The following is a 19,849-nucleotide window of genomic DNA, read 5'->3' on the forward strand; positions in this document are numbered from 1 at the left end:
ATGAGAAAATTTTGTAAATCGATGAATATTTTCAATCTGGATATTTATTAGATACCAGAAATTATAAGTCTATTCGTGAAAGTCTAAGTCAATGCCACGTACAATATTTGTTAAGACATATTTAGGGAACTGTTATTAGCACTACAAAAATCTCATTCTACACTCCGCACAAGTGTATTTTTCTTTCTAATTATAGAAAATTTGGAGTGCCAAATGCGATTTTTGGAATGCTAATAACAATTTTCTATATTTATATACATTTTATTTTAGTTTGGAAGTCGACTTCCTTTTTTTTTTCTTTATCAAGTTGGGAGTAACACTGACTGTGACCCTGTGCAACTAGTTGTTGATTTGTTTTGAATAATCAAAATTATTTCTTACAATGTCTTGGGCATATGAATAACAGAAAGAAAACGGTCATGATACAAGCTAATAGTAGTAATACTAATTAGTAAACAACTTGTGCATGATGTTTGCTTATAACCAAGTGGCATGAAAGGACAAATGTATAGGTTTCATGCATGACTTGGAATAGTATTAGTAAATGCATGATGTTTGCTTATAACCAAGTGGCATCAAGGGACAAATGTGTATGTTTCATGCATGACTTGAAATAGTATTAGTAAATGCATGATGTTTGCTTATAACCAAGTGGCATGAAGGGACAAATGTGTATGTTTCATGCATGACTTGGAATAGTATTAGTCATCGGGAGATTTTGCATCAATTTTTTTTTGTTTTTAATATGTATATATTAAGTTCTATTTTAATGGGATTGCTCACCACCCCTAAGTTGTGATAATGCCTTTATTTATCGTTGTTATGTGAGTTTAATTAAATTTTGAGATTGTGTTTATCCACAACATACATTTCGATTTTTTTTTTTAGTCGAGCGATAGCATTTGTAAGTTATATGTTAGATTAATCACCGTCACAATTCGAATCCACGTCGTCATGCAAGAGCACAACACTTTTTCACCACTGTGGTAAATGGTCACTCACCAACAAGTTGATTGGCCTAGGTGACTTTACTAATATTATTCCAAGTCATGCATGAAACATACATATTTGTCCCTTCATGCCACTTGGTTATAAGCAAACATCATGCACAAGTTGTTTACTAATTAGTACTACTCGTATTCAGCTTGTATAATGACCGTTTTCTTTCTATTATTCATACGTCCAAGACATTGTAATAAATAATGTTGATTATTCAAAACGAATCAACAACTAGTTGCACATGGTTACAGTCAGTGATACTCCCAACTTGATAAAGAAAGAAAAAAAAAAAAGAAGTCGACTTCCAAACTAAAATAAAATGTATATAAATAGAGAAAATTGTTATTAGCACTCCAAAAATCTCATTTGGCACTCCAAACTTTCTATAATTAGAAAGAAAAATACACATGTGCAAAGTATAGAATGAGATTTTTGGAATGCTAATATATAACAGTTCCCTAAATATATCATAACAAATATTGTACGTGGCATTGAATTAGACTTTCGCGAATAGACTTATAATTTTTGGTATCTAATAAATACTCAGATTGAAATATTCACCAATCTACAAAATTTTCTCATGGAGATACCCATTTTTTTGCCACATATACCAATATAAAGGCTAAAAGACACTACGATGTTAAATTCATACGCGGTCGAGATATTTATGAATTTAATCATTAAAATGCATAAGCTCAATTATTCATTCAAGTTCGATCAATTCCCGAAGTTTTGGTCAACAATAAAAATTGCTTACCTATGAGTTCACCTATAAAACGTGCAAAGGCGATACACTTTTTTACCACAATTCTATGTATTGTGAATTTTTGTCCGCAACTTTTGTGGCATATAGAGGCTAAAAGATACTACGATATTAAATCCATAGGTGGTTGAAATATTTATCAGTTTAATAATTAAAATGCATAAACTCAATTACACATCCAGGTTACATCAATTCCTGAAGTTTTGCTCCATAATAAAAACTGCTTAGCTATGAGTTCGCCTTTAAAACGTGCAAAGGTGATATACTTTTTAACCACAGTTCAATGTAATGTAAATTGTTGTCCACAACTTTTGTATCTAATAAATATCCACAGTTTCGACAAATATATATCCATGCTTAAAAATATTCATTGATCTACCAAAAGTTATCATGGACGTACCCATTTTTCTACCACATATAGGAATATAGAGTCTAGAATATTCTCATGTAATTGAAACATACCAAATTTATTAAACACTCTAACCATAAACTCATTTAATTGAAAAGAAAAAAGAATCAATACGTAAAAATTGAACCAATCGATCGAACACATACCAATTATTAAGCTAATTAGTGCTCTAGAAATTTAGAGATGTCAAATGATGAAGAAAAGGAAGAGGAAGAGGTTTGGATGACTACGGAGGAGTAGATGGGGGTGTAGAATGACAACCATGGGAGATGGAAGGATTTTTTAAAGAGAGAGAGAATGGACTTTGCTCCATGGAGATGATGGACTGGTTAGGGTTTTATTTTTTATTTTTAAGTAGATTGAGTTAGGTGTAAAAAGAAGTTTGATTGAGTTGAGTTTTGATAAGTAAGGGCGGTTTTGAAAATAACGTTGGGTGTAAAGAGATAATGACAAATATTTCAAATACAATATGGGTATAAAAAGTAAGCTGAGTGTTGAGATACAAAATATGGGTTCAAATAAAATTTCCCATCTACAAATGGACATGAAAATAGAAAAAACCTTTTGATGCGGGAGTCTTCTACGAGTGTGGGACTCTTCTCTCAATGAAAGCAGTAATTTGTGGATGCAAATTTCTTCCTCCTTGATCTTGGACAAAATTGCACCTGCAAAACAATTAACACATTTGGTTAAGGCCAAAAGCCTCACACGCCCACGATGAATGAGGGGGTTTTGTGGGGCTTTGGCCGAAGAACATCCGATGCCAAAGTTAGAATTTAGAGAGAAAAGTGTTTAGAGAGTTTTTGGAGTTTTGCAAGGGTGTGAACTTAGGTTTTTAGATAAAATAGGGTTCAATATATAGAGCATGGCCAGTCCCCCTTTTGAGAGAAGGTGGCCGACCCTTTGGGGTATTTTTGTGTGAAATTGGTGATTTAATTGGTAATTAATGGATTAATTAGGAATAAATCCATTAATTAGCCAATTAACTCAATTTATATGGAATGTTTTGAAGGTTATGAAATAATTACCTTGTGGAAAATATAGGATGAGGATGAGTGAAATAACTTTGAATTTGTTACCTATTTTGGGCATTTTTTACTTGATTAAGGGATGACTGTCCACTGCTCGGGCGTAGGAATCCCAATGTGCCTCGAGGCTAATTTTGTCATTTTTACCCAAAAATCCACATGTCGCCTCTTGATTATTTTTGGCTCCACGGATGGCAGAGCCGTTTCAATTTGACGCATGCTTCCAAAACGAGTCTGAGAGATTCCAGTTTGAGTATTAAGGACAAGGCTTGTCATTTTGTAAAAATGATGAGGGTGCTATTGGACTTTATAAAATTTCATTAAAGATGCAATCTAGCTCCGCGTACTTTGGAAAAAAAGCCAGTTTTCCAAAGCAGCATTTAGCTACTTCGGCTTTTCTAATGATTTCAGCTGTCAATCACCACAACCTCCAAAATAATCCTTTTTTTTTTTTTTTTGAGTTTACCAAACCTTCAACATAAAAACTTCAAAAATAAGCAACTTTTTTTTTAAGCACCTCAATACAAAGCAGGGCTTAGTATTTCTTTCCCTTGATATGAGGAGAAGCTGAGGTGTGTTGTCCGGCAGTTCATGCCCTCCCTCTTAATCATATTCGCTTGAAAAATACGTTACCATAGACCAAGACTAAAATTGTGGAATTTGTAGATCTACGGGTCCCCCGGGGCCCACTTAGAGGTCTATCCAATAGAATTCGGACTTGTTTTAAATCTTTTCAGGAAGTGCTTCTTAAGAACTTAGATGCCGGACCCACACTTCATGATGACCAAAGCCTCTTTTCAGGACACTTCTCGGTGACAAGCCTTTGGTTTACATGGGCCTGTAACCATGTGGTTTGATACTATGTTGGAATTTTTAGATCCACGAGCCCGAGGGCCCCACCATAACGAGACCAATAGAGTCTCCAACTTGGTAATTACCAATTACTAAATTTGTCAAGTGTGGTTTTATCACAAAAAACATCGATATTAATTAGAGTAGGGTAATAATATTTAAACCCATTATTTTCTTTGCCCCCACCGATATGGGATAGCTAACAACCTGCAGAAACGGCCGTGCATAAACAACGATGTGGTATGTTTGCAATCTCTACAAATATGCACCTTCCAGGACGCATAATTATGTGTTCCGATGCTGTTTCTACATCTTTTTGTCTATAAAAGCAGTATACACCTTTGAGCAATCTAATATACTTGTATGCCACTTTCAACAAGAACCATGGCGGTGCAGCCTAATCATCTAACCAAATCATATGTCCTCCCACTTTTCATCTTGTTTATCACAAGCGGTATTTCTGCAACCCATGCTGCTTGCAGCAAAATGGACCAACAGTCTCTTTTTTCTTCATTTGATATCGCTTCTTCTAGTTTAAACTGGTCTTCCCACGATTGTTGTCGATGGGAGGGCATCACTTGTGATATGGCTGGTAGAGTCACCCATCTGTTGTTGCCCTCCAAACGCCTCAAAGGAGTCATTTCTCCATCTCTTGGAAATCTCACGCATCTCACCCACCTCAATCTCTCCCATAATATACTTTATGGTCAACTGGAAGCTGGATTCTTTCTGTCCTTGGGTCGCCTTCAGATCCTTGATTTGAGCTACAACCTTCTCTCTGGAGAACTACCGCTATCTCCACCGCCAAGTTGTATCCGAATAGTGGATTTGTCCAGCAATCAATTCAACGGAACAACTCCATCATCGTTCCTCCAGAGTGCATGGAATTTGAGCAACTTAAATGTCAGCAACAATCTCCTTGAGGGCCAAATACCATCTTTCAACTATTCTTATTCTCCTTTTGTTAGAAGCTTGGATTTCTCCCACAATGATTTCAGTGGCATAATTCCCCTTGGACTTGGTAACTGTTCAAAATTGGAGCTCTTTCGTGCAGGCTTCAATAACCTTTTGGGGACACTTCCAGGTGATATTCACAAGGCTCGAGCACTAGAAGAAATTTCGTTGCCTTCCAATAAGCTTTCCGGGGCCATTGGTGAGAACATTGCCAATCTTACCAACCTCGCAGTCCTGGATCTCAACTCTAATCAGCTGAGCGGCGCACTTCCTCTTCATATTGGGAAGCTCTCCAGATTGAAGCTCATAATCCTCCATTTCAACAATCTAGAGAGTTTTCTGCCTCCGTCTCTGATGAATTGCTCAAGCCTTACAGAACTGAATCTAGGATTCAACCAATTGGAAGGAGATCTCTCCGTGCTTAATTTCTCCAAGCTTACTCAACTTATTAAACTTGACCTAGTGAATAATCACTTCACCGGTCCCTTGCCAATAAGCGTTTACTCATGCAAGTCCTTGATAGCACTCCGACTGAGCTGGAATGATCTAGAGGGACAATTGCAACATGAAATTCTTTCTTTAAAGTCCTTGTCATTCCTTTCGCTTGCTTATAACAGATTGACCAATGTCACAGGGGCAATGAAGATATTGAAGGATTGCAAAAGTTTAAGGGTACTCTTTTTTGCAAATAATTTTCTAGGCGAAGAAATACCAGATGGTGATCTCATGGTTGATTCATCCGGGTTCCAAAATATCTCCATTCTCAGTTTGTCAAACAGCCAATTGACAGGAAAAATACCTGTATGGCTGTCGAAGCTCGAGAAAATGGTACAACTGGATCTGTCTTCTAATAGACTCACGGGACCAATACCTGGTTGGTTGGGGACTCTTCTAAGTCTCTCCTCTATATACTTGGATAATAACTTCATTTCAGGTGAATTTCCAAAGGAGCTTTGCAGACTACAAGCTCTCAGGTCGGAAAAGGCTGCAACTCAAACAGGTCAAGGCGATTTAGAGTTGCCCGTCTACTTCAGAAGCTTTAATGAGTCTGCTGTTTTGTTACAGGTCAAGTATTTGTCCAACTTAAGGACAGCAATCAACCTCAGGAACAACAGTCTAAGTGGCAATATACCCCGCGATATTGGGCAATTGCAACTTCTCCAACAACTGGATATTGGTTTTAACAAATTGTCTGGCAACATTCCACACCAAATCTCGAACCTCCGAAACTTGGATAAATTAGACCTCTCAAGAAACAATCTTTCGGGTGAAATCCCAGCATCACTATCAAGTCTTAATTTCTTGTCTAAGTTTAGTGTTGCCTACAATAACCTCCATGGCCAAATACCATTAGGCACTCAGCTCCAAAGCTTCGATGCTACTGCCTTTGAGGGTAACCCAGGACTTTGCGGTTCCCCGCTTCCAAATGAGTGCCAGAAGAAGAGTCCAGGTGATAGTGATACGACTAAGGACCAGGAAGATGTACATGACTCTGGGAATGGAATTCCATGGCTTCAAATTTCAGTGTCTCTTGGTTTCATTGTAGGGTTTTGGGGAGTTTGTGGCCCTTTAGCTTTAAGCAGGTCATGGCGATATGCATATTTCGAATTTTTCTCCAATGTTGTAGATCGCTTTGTGCGTTAATCAAGTGTACTTTTCTTTGAGAAATAAAAGACTTATTAACTAGTACACATTGCTGCTGTTATGCTGCATCGCAACAATCTAAGATATATATGAGCGTTTGATAACCATTTTGTTTTTAGCTTTCAGTTTTTGTTTTCACTTTTTTGAAAACTAAAATTTTGTTTGGTAACATTAAAAAATAAAAACTACTTCCTTGAGTTTTCAAAATTTGACATTGAGTTTTTACTTTTTGGCTTTCAGTTCCAAACAAGATTTCACTTTTAAAGGCAAGTTATTTAATTTCTCAAGTCATAGGTCTTTTGTTTCTTATTTGGATTGTGATTTTCACACCCTTAACAACTTTTCCCACGCCCCTTCCTATTTTTTAATACTTAATTGGTAACATACTATTTAATCTTCGATATATACCCTTCCTACTTTTTTATGATAATTAATGAAATATTAAATAGGGAGGGGTATATATCGAAGATTAAATAGTAGGATACCAATTAAGTACTAAAAAATAGGGAGGGGTGTGGGAAAAGTAGTTAAGGGTGTGTGAAAATCACAACCCTCTTAGTTATTTGCAGCTGTCATGACTTGTATTACATGATATGATTTATCTTTGTTCTTCTTCTCCTTGGTTTTACACCTTCACTTTAATTGGATTTTTGATCCGAATCCAGTGCAATTAATAGGATATAGATTTGAGACTTCAATCCGACAGTTCGTTAATGATTCAAATCTAGTATCTCTTAGTGCAAATATGATCTAATAATGATCCGATTCGGTAGCCTGATAGTCCGTTTCCATTCCGACGTAATACCAAGTTTTAATCATTTTGAGATTTGCTAGGGTTTTGTGGGAGTTTTCCACCACTCATGAAGCTCAGTTCGTTAGGTTCATGGGGCATTCGCTGTTGGGTGATTTGGAAGGAGCGGTGCGAGGTCTATATGTTTGCGGAGAGTATTGTACTCGTCCTGCTACGAGATCAAATCTTTTGTACTCAAAATGAGTTTATAAACACTTGTTAGGTAATAGTTGGGGCCACAGATAGGCCACACCCATTATGGGTGCATAAGATTTGATCTGGCCTGCTGCGCCATACGATGAATGAGGTTTGAGAGAGAGAGAGAGAGAGAGAGAGAGATTACCAAAATACAAGGGCAGGCATAACTGAACTTATAAGCTAAATTATGCCTACATTGTACCTTGTAATTATAGAAATCAAGCATATGATGCAGGCAGACACCCTAACTCCACCAAAAGGAGAAGGTTGATTTTACACTCATATGCATATTCTTTTGAAGGCCACACAGAGTCTTCAACACAACATTTCTGTTCAACAACAGAACTTGGCCAGGGAACCTCGCATTCCATGACTTCAAGTTGACACAAGCTCCAGCGTTCCATGAAATCTGCGTTGCCAATAATTGTTTAGCTTCATACAGAAGGAGTTTACCACTAAGTGTAAAAATTTCACAAAGTATATTTCTATTCACAAAGTTTGTTTCTTAAACTGTGGTTGTGAAGATGTTACATCAAGTTAAAGAAAGCTTTCTATGGGTGGGCTGCAATTAATTAAAACTTTAAATTGGCTTTTAAAAACATTTATAAAAACCGAAAGAACGGTCATGGCCTGTCTATTTGAATCATCCCACCAAATACCTGTTGTGAGAAATAATGGTTTTTAGTTCTACACACAAGCAGCACACACTGGAGGTGTCATTTCAGCTCCAAATAGGAAAACAGAAAGGAAAGACATTGGCAAAACAATGTGGTGATGATGTAAATCCCTCAAGGCACTTGATACATTCAAAGTGCAACTCCTCAAACACCAAACTAGTTTCTATGCAGTGCTTGACATAGACTATTACCTTCTGAAATGAGTCTTGGAGCCATGTTAATTGGACGCATGTAGTGAGTAATTGTTCCAGTTGGCACAGGGGCAGCGGCAAGAGCAAGATAATGCTTCTTCACCTTTTTCTCCTGGGTGAAAGAAAAGATAAATAAACTTAATGACCTAAAGAAAACAAACTCCGTGTTGGAGGGAATTAATAAGGAACCCCTCAGCTTCTGAGTTATTGCACTCCGCCCTCCCCCTCCCAGTAATTAAGGCTATCAAAATTATGTATGCCAAAGCATGAAATTGCAAAACTTACTCTGATTTTTCCGTGAAAAACTGAGCAATACTCCTTGGCTCTAGCTAAGACAACAAGTGAGTGAGTAGCATTACCCTCTCTGTCTCGAGTCTCAACAACAAGAAAGACAACAAACTAGTATAATAGAACATACCATCCTTCTGTACAATTATCAATCTGAAGTGTAGTCATCAGGGTCGTTGTTAGTCCCAAGGCACGAGTGGCAAAGGTTGCACAACTTTCTTCGATGTTGTCTGCAGTTCCTCCTACCTGGACAAAAATTGTTATCAAATCATAGTTGATGTAAACAACTAATTAACTACTCAAAAAAAAACATTTGATAGTGCCAGATAACAGATATCGAAATGTGTCCGTAATGATACGTACTGTTGTACCAGCAGGTTTGTCCAAACCACGAATTCATCAGTTACAGCTACAATTCTTGATTTCCAGTCAATTTCATAGCACCTGATCAAAATTTGATGTGAACAAGAATAACACTAGTAAAAATTATAATAAGGACGCGTAAAACATTGTGTTTTACCTAGGAAAACGCTTTGGGTGTACATGAACACGTAAGTAGGTTCCAGTTTCAACAAATTGGTCTGGATGTGTTATGCGGAAAGTCTTCTGTGCTTCTCTTACAGTTTTTCCTTTGATGGAAGCTCTATCTTTTAGTACTGATGGTGCTGTAACTTCTTTAAATACCCTCATCTGCTCTGGGGTTGCAGTTGGAGGAGGCCGTGGACAGACAAGAGCATAATATACAGCTCCGAAATGGATGAGATCTGCAACAAACCTTCAAAGAATGAATTTTTTTTTCTATTTATCAACTCGAACTTGATAATGACGGAAATCATATGCCATACATCAACAAAAAAACAATTAGAAGACAAAAGGAGCAGAACTCACTGAAGAGGAAGATCCAGAACTTTGCAGATATATTCTAGTACAGGCCCCCCTTCTGAAACAACCAAGTGCTCGATTCTCGGCGGTCCATTGTCTGAGGGATATGGAAGCAACCGAGTATATTCAGGGTAGCTGAAAGAAGATATGATATCAAAGTCGGCAAACCATAGAACACAAAATGGCAGAAAGTCTATGTAACATTTTGTTGTTGGCGACAATTATATCGACACATCATCCATCACAATGATCAAAATTATAAAACTCTAAAACGATAGAGATTCAAATTTTCATTTCCAGATTCTTTTGCTCTGCTCATTTTCTCAGTAACCAAACAAAGTGCTTCCGAATTAGACCAGTTTAATCCAAACCTCACTTTCAACAAATAGATACTAACAATTAAGCCAAAATCTCAGAGCTTCCATTTCCATTACAAAGAAAGAATTTGGTATTCTAAAACGATAAAGATTCAAAATTTCCATTCCACATTCTTAATCCCTGATCATTTTCTCGGTTACCAAACAAACTGCTTCCAAGTTCGACCTTCATTCGAACTCTCACTTTCAACAAATAAATACCAACAATTAAGCCAAAATCTCAGAAACCCAAAAACAAAAACAAACAAAAAAGCATCAAAGTCGGAAAATTTAAGGTACCCATTGGCAGAAGAAACGGCAGTTGGCTGCGAAACGTCGTGTTTAAGGGACTGACGTGCAGATTTTCGTTTATTCGAACTCCGAGAAAACCATGCCACCTTAACGTGCCTGTAGCTGTTGGAGTGTTCACTGAGAGCAACGTGGGTGAGTGCTAAGGTGCGCACAAGGGCCGCCGGCACACTGAAACTCCGGCAGCCGTTGGCCAACATTGAGGAGAAGCTCACCGGCCCCATCTTCTTCCTCCGGAGGCTGAAGCTGGATAGTACAACCTGCTATTTGAGTTGATTTTTGAGGTGAGGTTTAACTGAGATTTTGATTTCTGAAAGCCGGGTTGTGGGTCGGGTTTTTACAGAGTAATGGACCGCGTCCGAAAGCATTATCCAAGCTTGATGGAGTCCACTATTGATTGGGCCTCTGTTACCCAACTACCCTTGAGTTGGGCCCGATGAAGTTCTTAGGCTTTTTTTCTACCCTCTAAGATCTCGTTTAGAAGTGTACTTAAAATAACTGAAAGTGTTTTTAGTGAAAATATCTTTAGGGTCTAAAAGTATTTGAAGCATTTCCAGCAAAAAGCACCATAAAGCCCTTCAAGTGCTTTTCCAAGATTCATTTGCAGTTTAACTAATGATTGGTTCTAAAAATATTTTCACCAAAAACACTTTTAGGCATTTTAAAAGTACTTCCAACGAGCTCTAGATTGAGAAGTTCTTGTGTGCGGTCCACTGTATGCACTAAAACAATAAGAACAATGTTAGGGAGCCCAAATTTGCAAACCAAATGATGTGTCACCAATAAGAAGCAAACACGTTAATTGACACTTAATTAATAATCCAATAATCTACGACGACATTATTTGGTTAGTAAATTTAGTTAAAAAAAATTGATCATCTAAAATTATCCAAACAATAAATACAAAACTGAATTAGTCCGGACCATTAAAAAGTTACCGAAACAAAAAACATTATGGGCTTTGTCTTCTTTCTACCGTCAGCAACCAGCATTGACTTGGCTTGCTTATCATGTCATAGACACAGCTCAGATGGAGAATTTCTACTGCTCGAAGCTATACAGGTCCAGGCAGCTAAAAGCAAGATAAGAACAAAAAGAAACAGAGTTAACAATGGAGGACTGGCTATCAATGCCAAAGGTGGAACTTCACGCTCACCTTAACGGATCCGTCAAAGACTCCACTTTACCGTTACTTCTCTCTCTCTCTCTCTCTCTCTCTCTCTCTCTTTGTTTTCAGGAAAAACAATCTAATCTTTGATAAGGGTGTCATAGTTTTCTCAGATGTGGAGCACGTTATTCGGAAAAGTATGCCCCTTTTCTCTTTCCTGCTTGCTTTCTGTTTGGTTTCATTATTGTCCGGCATGCTAGGTTTCTGAAAACTTATGATATATATATGTGTTTTCATAAAACCTAGGGATTAGTACGTTGATAACTGTTTTACTATATATATATATATATATGGTCCACTCATGTTTGTTTTGCGCACCCTTCAGGGTTTAAAATCGAGGCATACAATCCCGGCGTCCAGGCACTTCCGCATCGGCATCTTCGAGTCCTCTCGATGTAGGACCCACTCCTTTGTTAATTCAATTTTTATATTAATTCGTTTAGTGTTATAGATGTGTGCTCTGAACACGTTCCTTAAATGTATATTCTTGATTCTTTTATATTTCTAGGTCTTATCTATTCCTTATTCTTAGCTTTTGCATTCAATAAATGGCTTTCGTCACCCGTGGGTGTCGGTCAGCACGTGCCTATCTTGGTATTCGAGGAATATCGAGATCGGGGCGTGTCACACATATTTAGAACGACATCATCTGCACATTTTAGTTTTAATTGATTTTTATAGAGATGATCACTATATAGAAATTCATAATATGAACGATTCAGGAGCACAAAATTTTATAAGTCAGTCACTAAATGAAATAAAGAGGAGCTCCTCGTCAATTTTAAACAGTATAATACAAGATTGTAACAAGATTGCAATATGTACAATCTTGTATGGAATTCTAGTCAATCTGGAGAGACAGAGCCAACAGAGCAACCGACAAGATAAAGTCACATATAAGTTGAAAAATATGCAGCACCTCAAGGCGATGACTCAGACTATAACGGCGACGACGGGACAATGACTATAACCATTTTATGGGTATTAAACTAAAACTTCTGAAAAGAAAAAAAAGTTATGCCCCCAACTTCCCGGCAGGAAGTGAAAGTGTCAAACCATCTAGTCAAAACTTAAAAGCAAAGTGAACAGACATTCCGATCTGAGTCCTTAAATCCGGAAAAGGAATCCTTTTCCTGGTGATCTAGGGGATCTAGAAATTATGTTCGTTCATCGTATATTGTGCGGTTAGTTTTCATTAGATACTATTTATATTTAATTTTAAATGATTTATGATTGCACGATATGCGATGAACGGATATAATTTCTAGATCCCCAGAAAAAGGATCCTTGCCGGATCCTTTTCTCTTAAATCCAACCACCCACAAAATACAATTCTTTTTTGGAAGTTTTAACAAAACACTCTCTATACTGTTCACTTTTAATGAAAATAACATTTTTACTGTAAAAAGTCACTCCTGATACTATTAACTTACAACAATTTTTTGTCATTTTGATTAAAACTCAAAGTTTTTAAGTTCTTTTAATTAATTTTCCCTTCTTTTTTTTTTTTTTGTTGTCGAACAAAATATAATTCTAAACATTAAATTGAGAGTGGTTTTCTCCACACATTATTTTTTCATCTCACATACTTTTTTTTTTTGTCCTTTAGATTGATGAATTGAAGAACATTAAAGAAAAGAAATAAACAAGATATGTGTAGAAAGTAAAAGACGGGTGTGTGGATAACACCACCATAAACTAAAACATCCGCCCAAAAGTATTATGGATTTTTTTCTCAGGAAACAATCCTCTTTTCACTGAGGAATGTCACAAAAAGAATTTCATCACACACTAAGAATTAAGTGAGATTTCTCTTGAATTTGACTTTTTAAGGGTGTTTCTATTAAAAAGGAGTAGCTGTTGGGGTTTAGGGTTCAGGGTAATATTACTAATTAAATAATTAAATGATTAAATGATTTGAGATTGAATTAATTTTAATGCAAGAATGATCTATAGATAGAGACTTAAAATTAGACCGTTCGGAAAGAAGGGGCATGCTTAAGTGAAGTTAAAGAAATAATGAATGCTCGAGGGACTACGCTAATTACCATTTAAGTGTATCTTCATGCAATGATAATCTACAGCAAGCTAGCTAGCTCTCATTCCATCATTTTGTTTGTCCTACAATGGCATGCTCTCCTTGGTTTCAACTTTCCCTTTTCATTCTTTTGCTTGTAGCACAAAGTCCGAGCAAGGCTGCAACGTGTAATGACTGTTTTGGTCTCAACTGAGATGGCGTGATTGATTTGGGGTTTCCAAAGCTCCGTCGTTCGGTACAAGCTTTCAGTAGTAACTAGGTTTCAGGTGAACTTCCAAATTTAGCTTTGCAGACAACGAGAGCTGGTATCGCAAAAGGCTGCAACTCAAACATTCCACAAGCAATCTAACTGCTTTACAGTACAAGTTTCTATCCAACATGCCACAAGAAATTTAACTCCGACTCAACAGTCTGAACAGCAATATATGTAACTACTGAGATTGGCCAACTGAAACTTTTTTAAGAGTTGGATCCTAGTGTCAACAACTTCTAACATTCCAGACCAAAATATCAAACCTCGCAAGATTGCAGACATTGGACCTCTCTCCAGAAATCTATCAGTCTTCCAGCATCCTAGTTTCGCTATCAAGTCGTCATTTCTTGTCATCATTTACTGTTGCATACAATAATCTGGCCAGTAGTTTTCTTTTGAACATTAAAATGCTACCTAACCATCCCGTCATGTTTTCTTTTGAAATTAAAGTTCCGAAAGCTTGAAATGCCGCTACCACAACAGACCAAGACTACAATCATTTTTACCTGCAGTCTTCTTTTGGCTCTAGATTAGCAATAGTAGTGATACAATAATCTGGCCAGCTGTTTTCTTTTGAATATTAAAATTGATTTCATACTAAAAGTATGATAGATGCATTTTGACAGATATAAAACTGTTCCTATTTAATAATGAAAAAAGTGTAAAGATTTAACCTCTTGGTCAACAAAGACAACCTCCAAACTTGCACGTTGATAATCAGCTCCAATATTTTTTGTCACCTAAATTCTGCATATCCTAATTTGTAGTTCTTGTTAGCTTGTATGGTAACAAAAGACGAATTGGCATATGCCCCATCAATCTATACAAAGTAAATTTAAAAGCAAAAAAAATCCTCAAACTCGTACGACACACACATGAAACAAAAAATACGTTACAATTTTGAAAAATAGACAAAAACAGAAAAAGAAAAATGAATTGCATTCATGCTACAATTACAAAAAGCAAACTAACCTTATTTACAAAGTCTTCATGTAAACAAAGATTTCAATTATCAGACTTCAAAGTCTTCATGTGCACAGTGATATTGCAATTATCTTTCGAACTCTTTATTTAGGGCATCCGCCATATTTACAACATTAAAAAATAAAAACAATATAAGTGGCAGTAATTGAAGATTACAAACAGCATCCATCTTCTCATCAATTTCAACGTTTTGGCATTTTTTTCAGAAAACTTTAACGAAAAACTCTCGGTATTGTTAATTTTAACGAAAAACTACATTTTTACACTAAAAAGTTAATCCTGATACTATTCACTTTACCCTTTATTTTGTCATTATCGTTAAAACTCAAAGTTTTCAAACCATTTTCATTAGTTTTTTTTTTTATTGTTGTTAGAATTGTTCATCAAGTTATGTTAGAGATAGCTCCGTGTCCTTTTTCAAAACCATCCTTTTTTCGTGCAATTTTTTATATTTTATATAAACCTCTTTTGTACGTTTGTAATCTGTGACTGTGATTGTCACATCCCAGTTTCGGCTCCGCCGTAGCACGATATTATCCATTTTCGGTCCCGGTAACGCCCTCACGATTTTGTTTTGGGAACTCACATGAGAACTTTTCAATAGGTCACCCATCCTGCGAATGCTCCCGCCCGAACTTGTTTAACTTCGGAGTTCCAATGAAACCCAAAACCAATGAACTCTTAAAGGGCCTCGTGCTATATGGAGGTAGGCATGTACATATAAGGCGCATCACCCCCTTTCCGTTGGTCGATATGGGATGTTACAATCCACCCTCCTTAGGGGCCCGACATTCTCGTCGGCACACAGCAGAGTGGCTCTGATACCATTCTGTCACATCCCAGTCTTGGCTCTGCCGTAGCATGATATTGTCCGTTTTGAAGTAGCTAGCTGTCATTTTGTACTTTTCTGGGTTAGTGGGATGTCTAGGATTTGGACGAAAGTTGTGTTTTATATCTTGTTATAAATCTCTTACGGACTACTTAGCCTTTTTAACCACTGGTCTTTTTCCTTGCTTTGTTTATGGCCTTTTCCTGGGGCTAGACTGCTTTTTAGCCTTCTTTGTTGTACATCCCATGGTAATTCAACTTAAATTGTAAAAGATAGGATTGATAAAAAGAAAAAAGAAAGAAACCAAACATTTAACCATGACGTATAGCAAATAGATTAACATATGCACATACAGTCAATAAATTCAGTAAAAACTGAAGATAAAGAGTAAATTCAAACAACTGAGAAACATGCATGAAGCAACACATGGAGAAAAAGTAAAACAATTGAGTAAAAAAACTGAATAATATATATATATATATAACAGCTAGAAGCATGCAGAGAGAAGTTGTCACATCTTGGGCTCGACTCTGCCGTAACACGATATTATCTGTTTTGGGTCCCGACCACGTCTTCACGATTTTGTTTCTGGGAACTCACACGAGAACTTCTCAATGGGTCACCCATTCTGGGATTGCTCTCGCGCGATCTCGCTTAACTTCAGAGTTCCTAAGGAACCCGAAGCCAGTGAGCTCCCAAAATGCCACATGCTAATTGGAGGTGGGAATGTACATATAAGGCATAGAGGATCCACTCCCCTAGACGATGTAAGATCTCACAATCCACCCCCCTTAGGGGCCTAACGTTCTAGTCAGCACACTTCCAGCCAGGGATTGACTCTGATACCCATCTGTCACATCCCGACCTGGGCTCCACCACATCCCTGGCTCGACTTCGCCGTAGCACGATATTGTCCGCTTTGGCCCCCGACCATGCCCTCACAATTTTGTTTCTGAGAACTCACATGAGAACTTCCCAATGGGTCACCCATCTTGGGATTGCTCTTGCGCAATCTCGCTTAACTTCGGAGTTCCTAAGGAACCCGAAACTAGTGAGCTCCCAAAATGCCTCGTGCTAATTGGAGGTGAGAATGTACATATAAGACATACATGATCCATTCCCCTGGACGATGTGGGATCTCGCAGAAGTGGTAAAAATCCCAAACTTATTTGATTATCTTGAAAACCCACTAGATCCTTCTCACACTCCAAAATCCAAATAACCACTTAAAATCCATAAAATTACAATGAAATCAATACCATAATGCACCAAACAACAGTAAAAAAAATGCAGTAAAGGCAAGGAAGAATTCAACAACCCATATAAGCAAAAACATTCATACCTCAATTGAATTTTGAACTTGATTCTCGCTTAAAAATCTTAATCTACAAAACCAAATTAGTTTTATTAAACTGAACAATCTAAATCAGCAGAAGCATTCATACCTGAACTGAATTTGCAGTTTGATTTTGTCGCTTAAAAATTCTAATCTACAAAACCATATCAATTTTATTAACACGGATAATTAAGATTTGATATGCCAAATTATTATGAAAAAAAAAAGCTATTGAGAAGAAAATTTTCATTGTGCCTAGAATACTGATGGGTATTTTTACCACCTGCAAAATTAAGGATAAAAACACTTAAAATATTTGCAAGAGTACAAGGTAATCGTAGTATAGCAACACAAGTAAGGTCGTTTTCCACAGGAATTGGATGAATAATTTATGTTAAATCAAATGTTAATTAATTACTTAAAACAAAGTTTTGGAAAAAAAAGTTGATTTGGTGATTTCAAATAATAAAAACGAATTTAATAGAAAATAATTAAGTAAAGAATTGTAAAAGCCTAGGCTTCCGCCACTACCTTAACAATCATATATAATTCTTCCAATTACTTATGAATTACACATGCATATTTTGAAGGTTAGGTTTTCATAAAGTATGCCTACTTGGACCCCCAACATAGAGCGTATATAAAAAATGCAACTCGTCTATGGTATTCAAATTAATTATAAACATGTAAGACTCATTAAGCTTTGTGAAATCTTTTGAAAAACCATACAACCCTTAAGAAGTGGTATTCATCCTAAGTGAACTTGCTCATATTAACCACAAGAAGCCATCCTCAATTTCAAAGACCGACCTCCAACCAAAATTGCATCAAATTACTTTTCTAAATATCCTAATAGTAGCTAAGTGTTAAGACAATTAGATAGTTTAAACCAGTGATTAGTAATTCAAACCTGCATGCATAATATCATAAGCAAATTGAAAAAAAAAACTACATATTCTTGCTAAGGCTCGTGGCATCGCCCTAGCAAAAGAGATTAGTTACGAACAATTATAAAACAAATTATTATTAAAAACAAGGACAGAAAACACCTTGAAAATAGCCAAAGGCTCTTTAAGCCGAATTCTCTGGTGCATTTACTAATCCGTAATCAAATTGAGATGAATTGAATTGAGGAGAAATTAAAATGAGGTAGAATCAGAATCAGATTCCTGATGAAGTTCTTCCCCGTCATCCTTGCTCCCTCATACTCTTCTTACCATCCCCCAATTCTTTTAGCTTCCTTATCTTTTTTCTTTTCTTTTCTCCGTCTTCTTCCCATCTTCTTCCCTGTCGATTCAATGCCGATGTGCACCGAATGAGTTACAACCCCAGTTGTCGCCAACGACAACCTATTCTTCACCAACTACATCTTCGAAACCCATCCTGAACCAATCAGCTTGAGCCCCGTCATCGTCAGTGGACGGGATTGAGCTGGTGTCAGCACTCTGCTAAAAGGCATAAGGACATGGGTAGTTTGGGTAGAAAAGTTGGATTCCTGATGGAGGCTTCTCCTCGGAATCCAAATACCACCTCCATGAAGGGGATCCAATTCCAGGAGATTCAGGAGTTCAATTCCAAATTTTGTGTGAGCCCCACCTTGTTTCCAATTACTGAAATGTTTGGTAAATGGTTGAATGCCTTGAAAAAAGTGCAAATCCGTTTCTTCGTATTCCATTCCGGTTACGTAAACACGGCCTAAAGTAGTCTCATCCCTCTCTCTGTCTGTTTCTCCCAAACCCTAATGGCTAAATATCATTATTTATACTACTACAAAATAAAACCCTAAGGGGGTGTTTGTTTTTCCTCACTAAAGTTCACTGGACTGGACTGGACTAAGGGTTAGTCCAGTCCCGTGTTTGTTTCCCATAGGGCTTAGAGTTAATGAGACTAGCTCTCACTCGTCCCGACTAAAACAGGGCCTAGCCGGTCTTTGCTAAGCTCCCCAAAAACCATGAGATTGCTAATCCCGTCTCCAGAACTTGCATAGGACGATCGCATGCAGCAAGTCTTGTGAACTACAAATCTGCAAGAATGCTTATGGGCGACTCCGTTTGCCAACCCATGTCTAGATCTAAAACACAGCCTTACCCACTGCCTAAATCTCAACACCAAAATTCAAAAACACATATGCAAAACGATAACAACAACAATCCCAATAGCAAATTCTTCCTTATTCCCGAATATTCCTAGAAAATTTCCAAATTTTTTTCCTTTGCCCCAGAAAATTTCGGGAAGAATGGATAGAGAAGGGGAGAGAGTAGCTTTGGGACAAAGATAAATAGAGAGACAGAGAGGGAGGGGAGAGTAGCACGGGGGACGATTTGCAAGAAAAATGATTTGAAGGATGTTGTCTTGCAGGAAAAAAGACGGAGAAAAGAAGTGATGGGGGACGAAACAAGAGGAAGAAAAGGGAAGAACTCTCCAGAGAGAGCAGTGGAGTGTCTGGCTGTGGACGAAACAAGAGGAAGAAAAGTGATGTGTATTATAAAATATTATTGAATTAATAATAAAATATTATTAGATGTGTATTATATAATATAATATTATAGTTATTAATTATCCTGTTTTTTAGTCCGACACTGCACCAAACGCTTCACTAAACTAGTCCAGCTTAGTCTAGTCTAAGCCAGTCCAGCTTAGTCCCAGAATCTAGTCCAGTCCGAGACAGTCCAGTGCAACAAACGCATCCTAAAAGGTCTTAGAATAAAACTAGGAAACATAATAAAATAATAAAACAGAAAATAAAAGGTTTCCTATTTGAACTAAAATTCAGATTTTTTCAGAAAATCAAACTTTTGACTAACCAAATCAACTCTGATTTGGTCCCAAAATGTCTCTTTTGAAAACTGAAGACGTTCCCTACAAATCCTCAAAAGGAATCTTCGTCATAATACACCATCT

At 37.0% G+C, this 19,849-nt stretch overlaps 2 protein-coding genes, 3 long non-coding RNA genes and 1 pseudogene across 12 annotated transcripts in view; 3 read left to right on the forward strand and 3 right to left on the reverse strand.

Moving 5' to 3' along the window:
- Positions 1 to 6,536, reverse strand: part of LOC126588007 (uncharacterized) — a 48,875-nt gene extending 42,339 nt beyond the window's left edge. Inside the window, exon 1 of the long non-coding RNA XR_007611295.1 lies at positions 6,404 to 6,536. This is a non-coding gene — a long non-coding RNA (uncharacterized LOC126588007). The remainder of the gene's footprint in view (positions 1 to 6,403) is intronic.
- The window catches only part of LOC126587995 (receptor-like protein 2), a 32,755-nt gene extending 26,059 nt beyond the window's left edge, over positions 1 to 6,696 (forward strand). For 2 of the 3 annotated variants that reach the window (XM_050253116.1, XM_050253115.1), the window contains one exon: positions 6,071 to 6,696. In XM_050253116.1, the coding sequence (XP_050109073.1) occupies positions 6,071 to 6,649 (579 nt within the window). In that variant the 3' untranslated portion in view covers positions 6,650 to 6,696. The remainder of the gene's footprint in view (positions 1 to 6,070) is intronic. The other variant, XM_050253113.1, reaches the window with a different exon arrangement.
- Positions 1 to 19,849, forward strand: part of LOC126587999 (N6-mAMP deaminase) — a 75,038-nt gene that overhangs the window by 36,188 nt on the left and 19,001 nt on the right. For 2 of the 6 annotated variants that reach the window (XM_050253122.1, XM_050253123.1), the window contains exon 1: positions 11,326 to 11,402. The exons of the other annotated variants lie outside the window; for them this stretch is intronic. The gene's annotated coding sequence lies outside the window, so the exon portion shown is untranslated. Of the gene's footprint in view, positions 1 to 11,325; positions 11,403 to 19,849 lie in introns of those variants that run through there. 6 annotated transcript variants of the gene reach the window in all.
- Positions 7,583 to 10,702, reverse strand: LOC126588004 (RNA pseudouridine synthase 6, chloroplastic-like; annotated as a pseudogene).
- Positions 11,491 to 12,039, forward strand: LOC126588009 (uncharacterized). Its single transcript, XR_007611297.1, has 2 exons — positions 11,491 to 11,645; positions 11,834 to 12,039. It is a non-coding gene; the product is annotated as an uncharacterized LOC126588009 (long non-coding RNA).
- On the reverse strand, positions 16,776 to 17,107 carry LOC126588008 (uncharacterized). Its single transcript, XR_007611296.1, has 3 exons — positions 17,058 to 17,107; positions 16,955 to 16,997; positions 16,776 to 16,808 (listed from the first exon to the last, which is right to left on the reverse strand). It is a non-coding gene; the product is annotated as an uncharacterized LOC126588008 (long non-coding RNA).

The sequence above is a fragment of the Malus sylvestris genome, chromosome 10, assembly GCF_916048215.2.
Source record: "Malus sylvestris chromosome 10, drMalSylv7.2, whole genome shotgun sequence".
Taxonomy (NCBI): domain Eukaryota; kingdom Viridiplantae; phylum Streptophyta; class Magnoliopsida; order Rosales; family Rosaceae; genus Malus; species Malus sylvestris.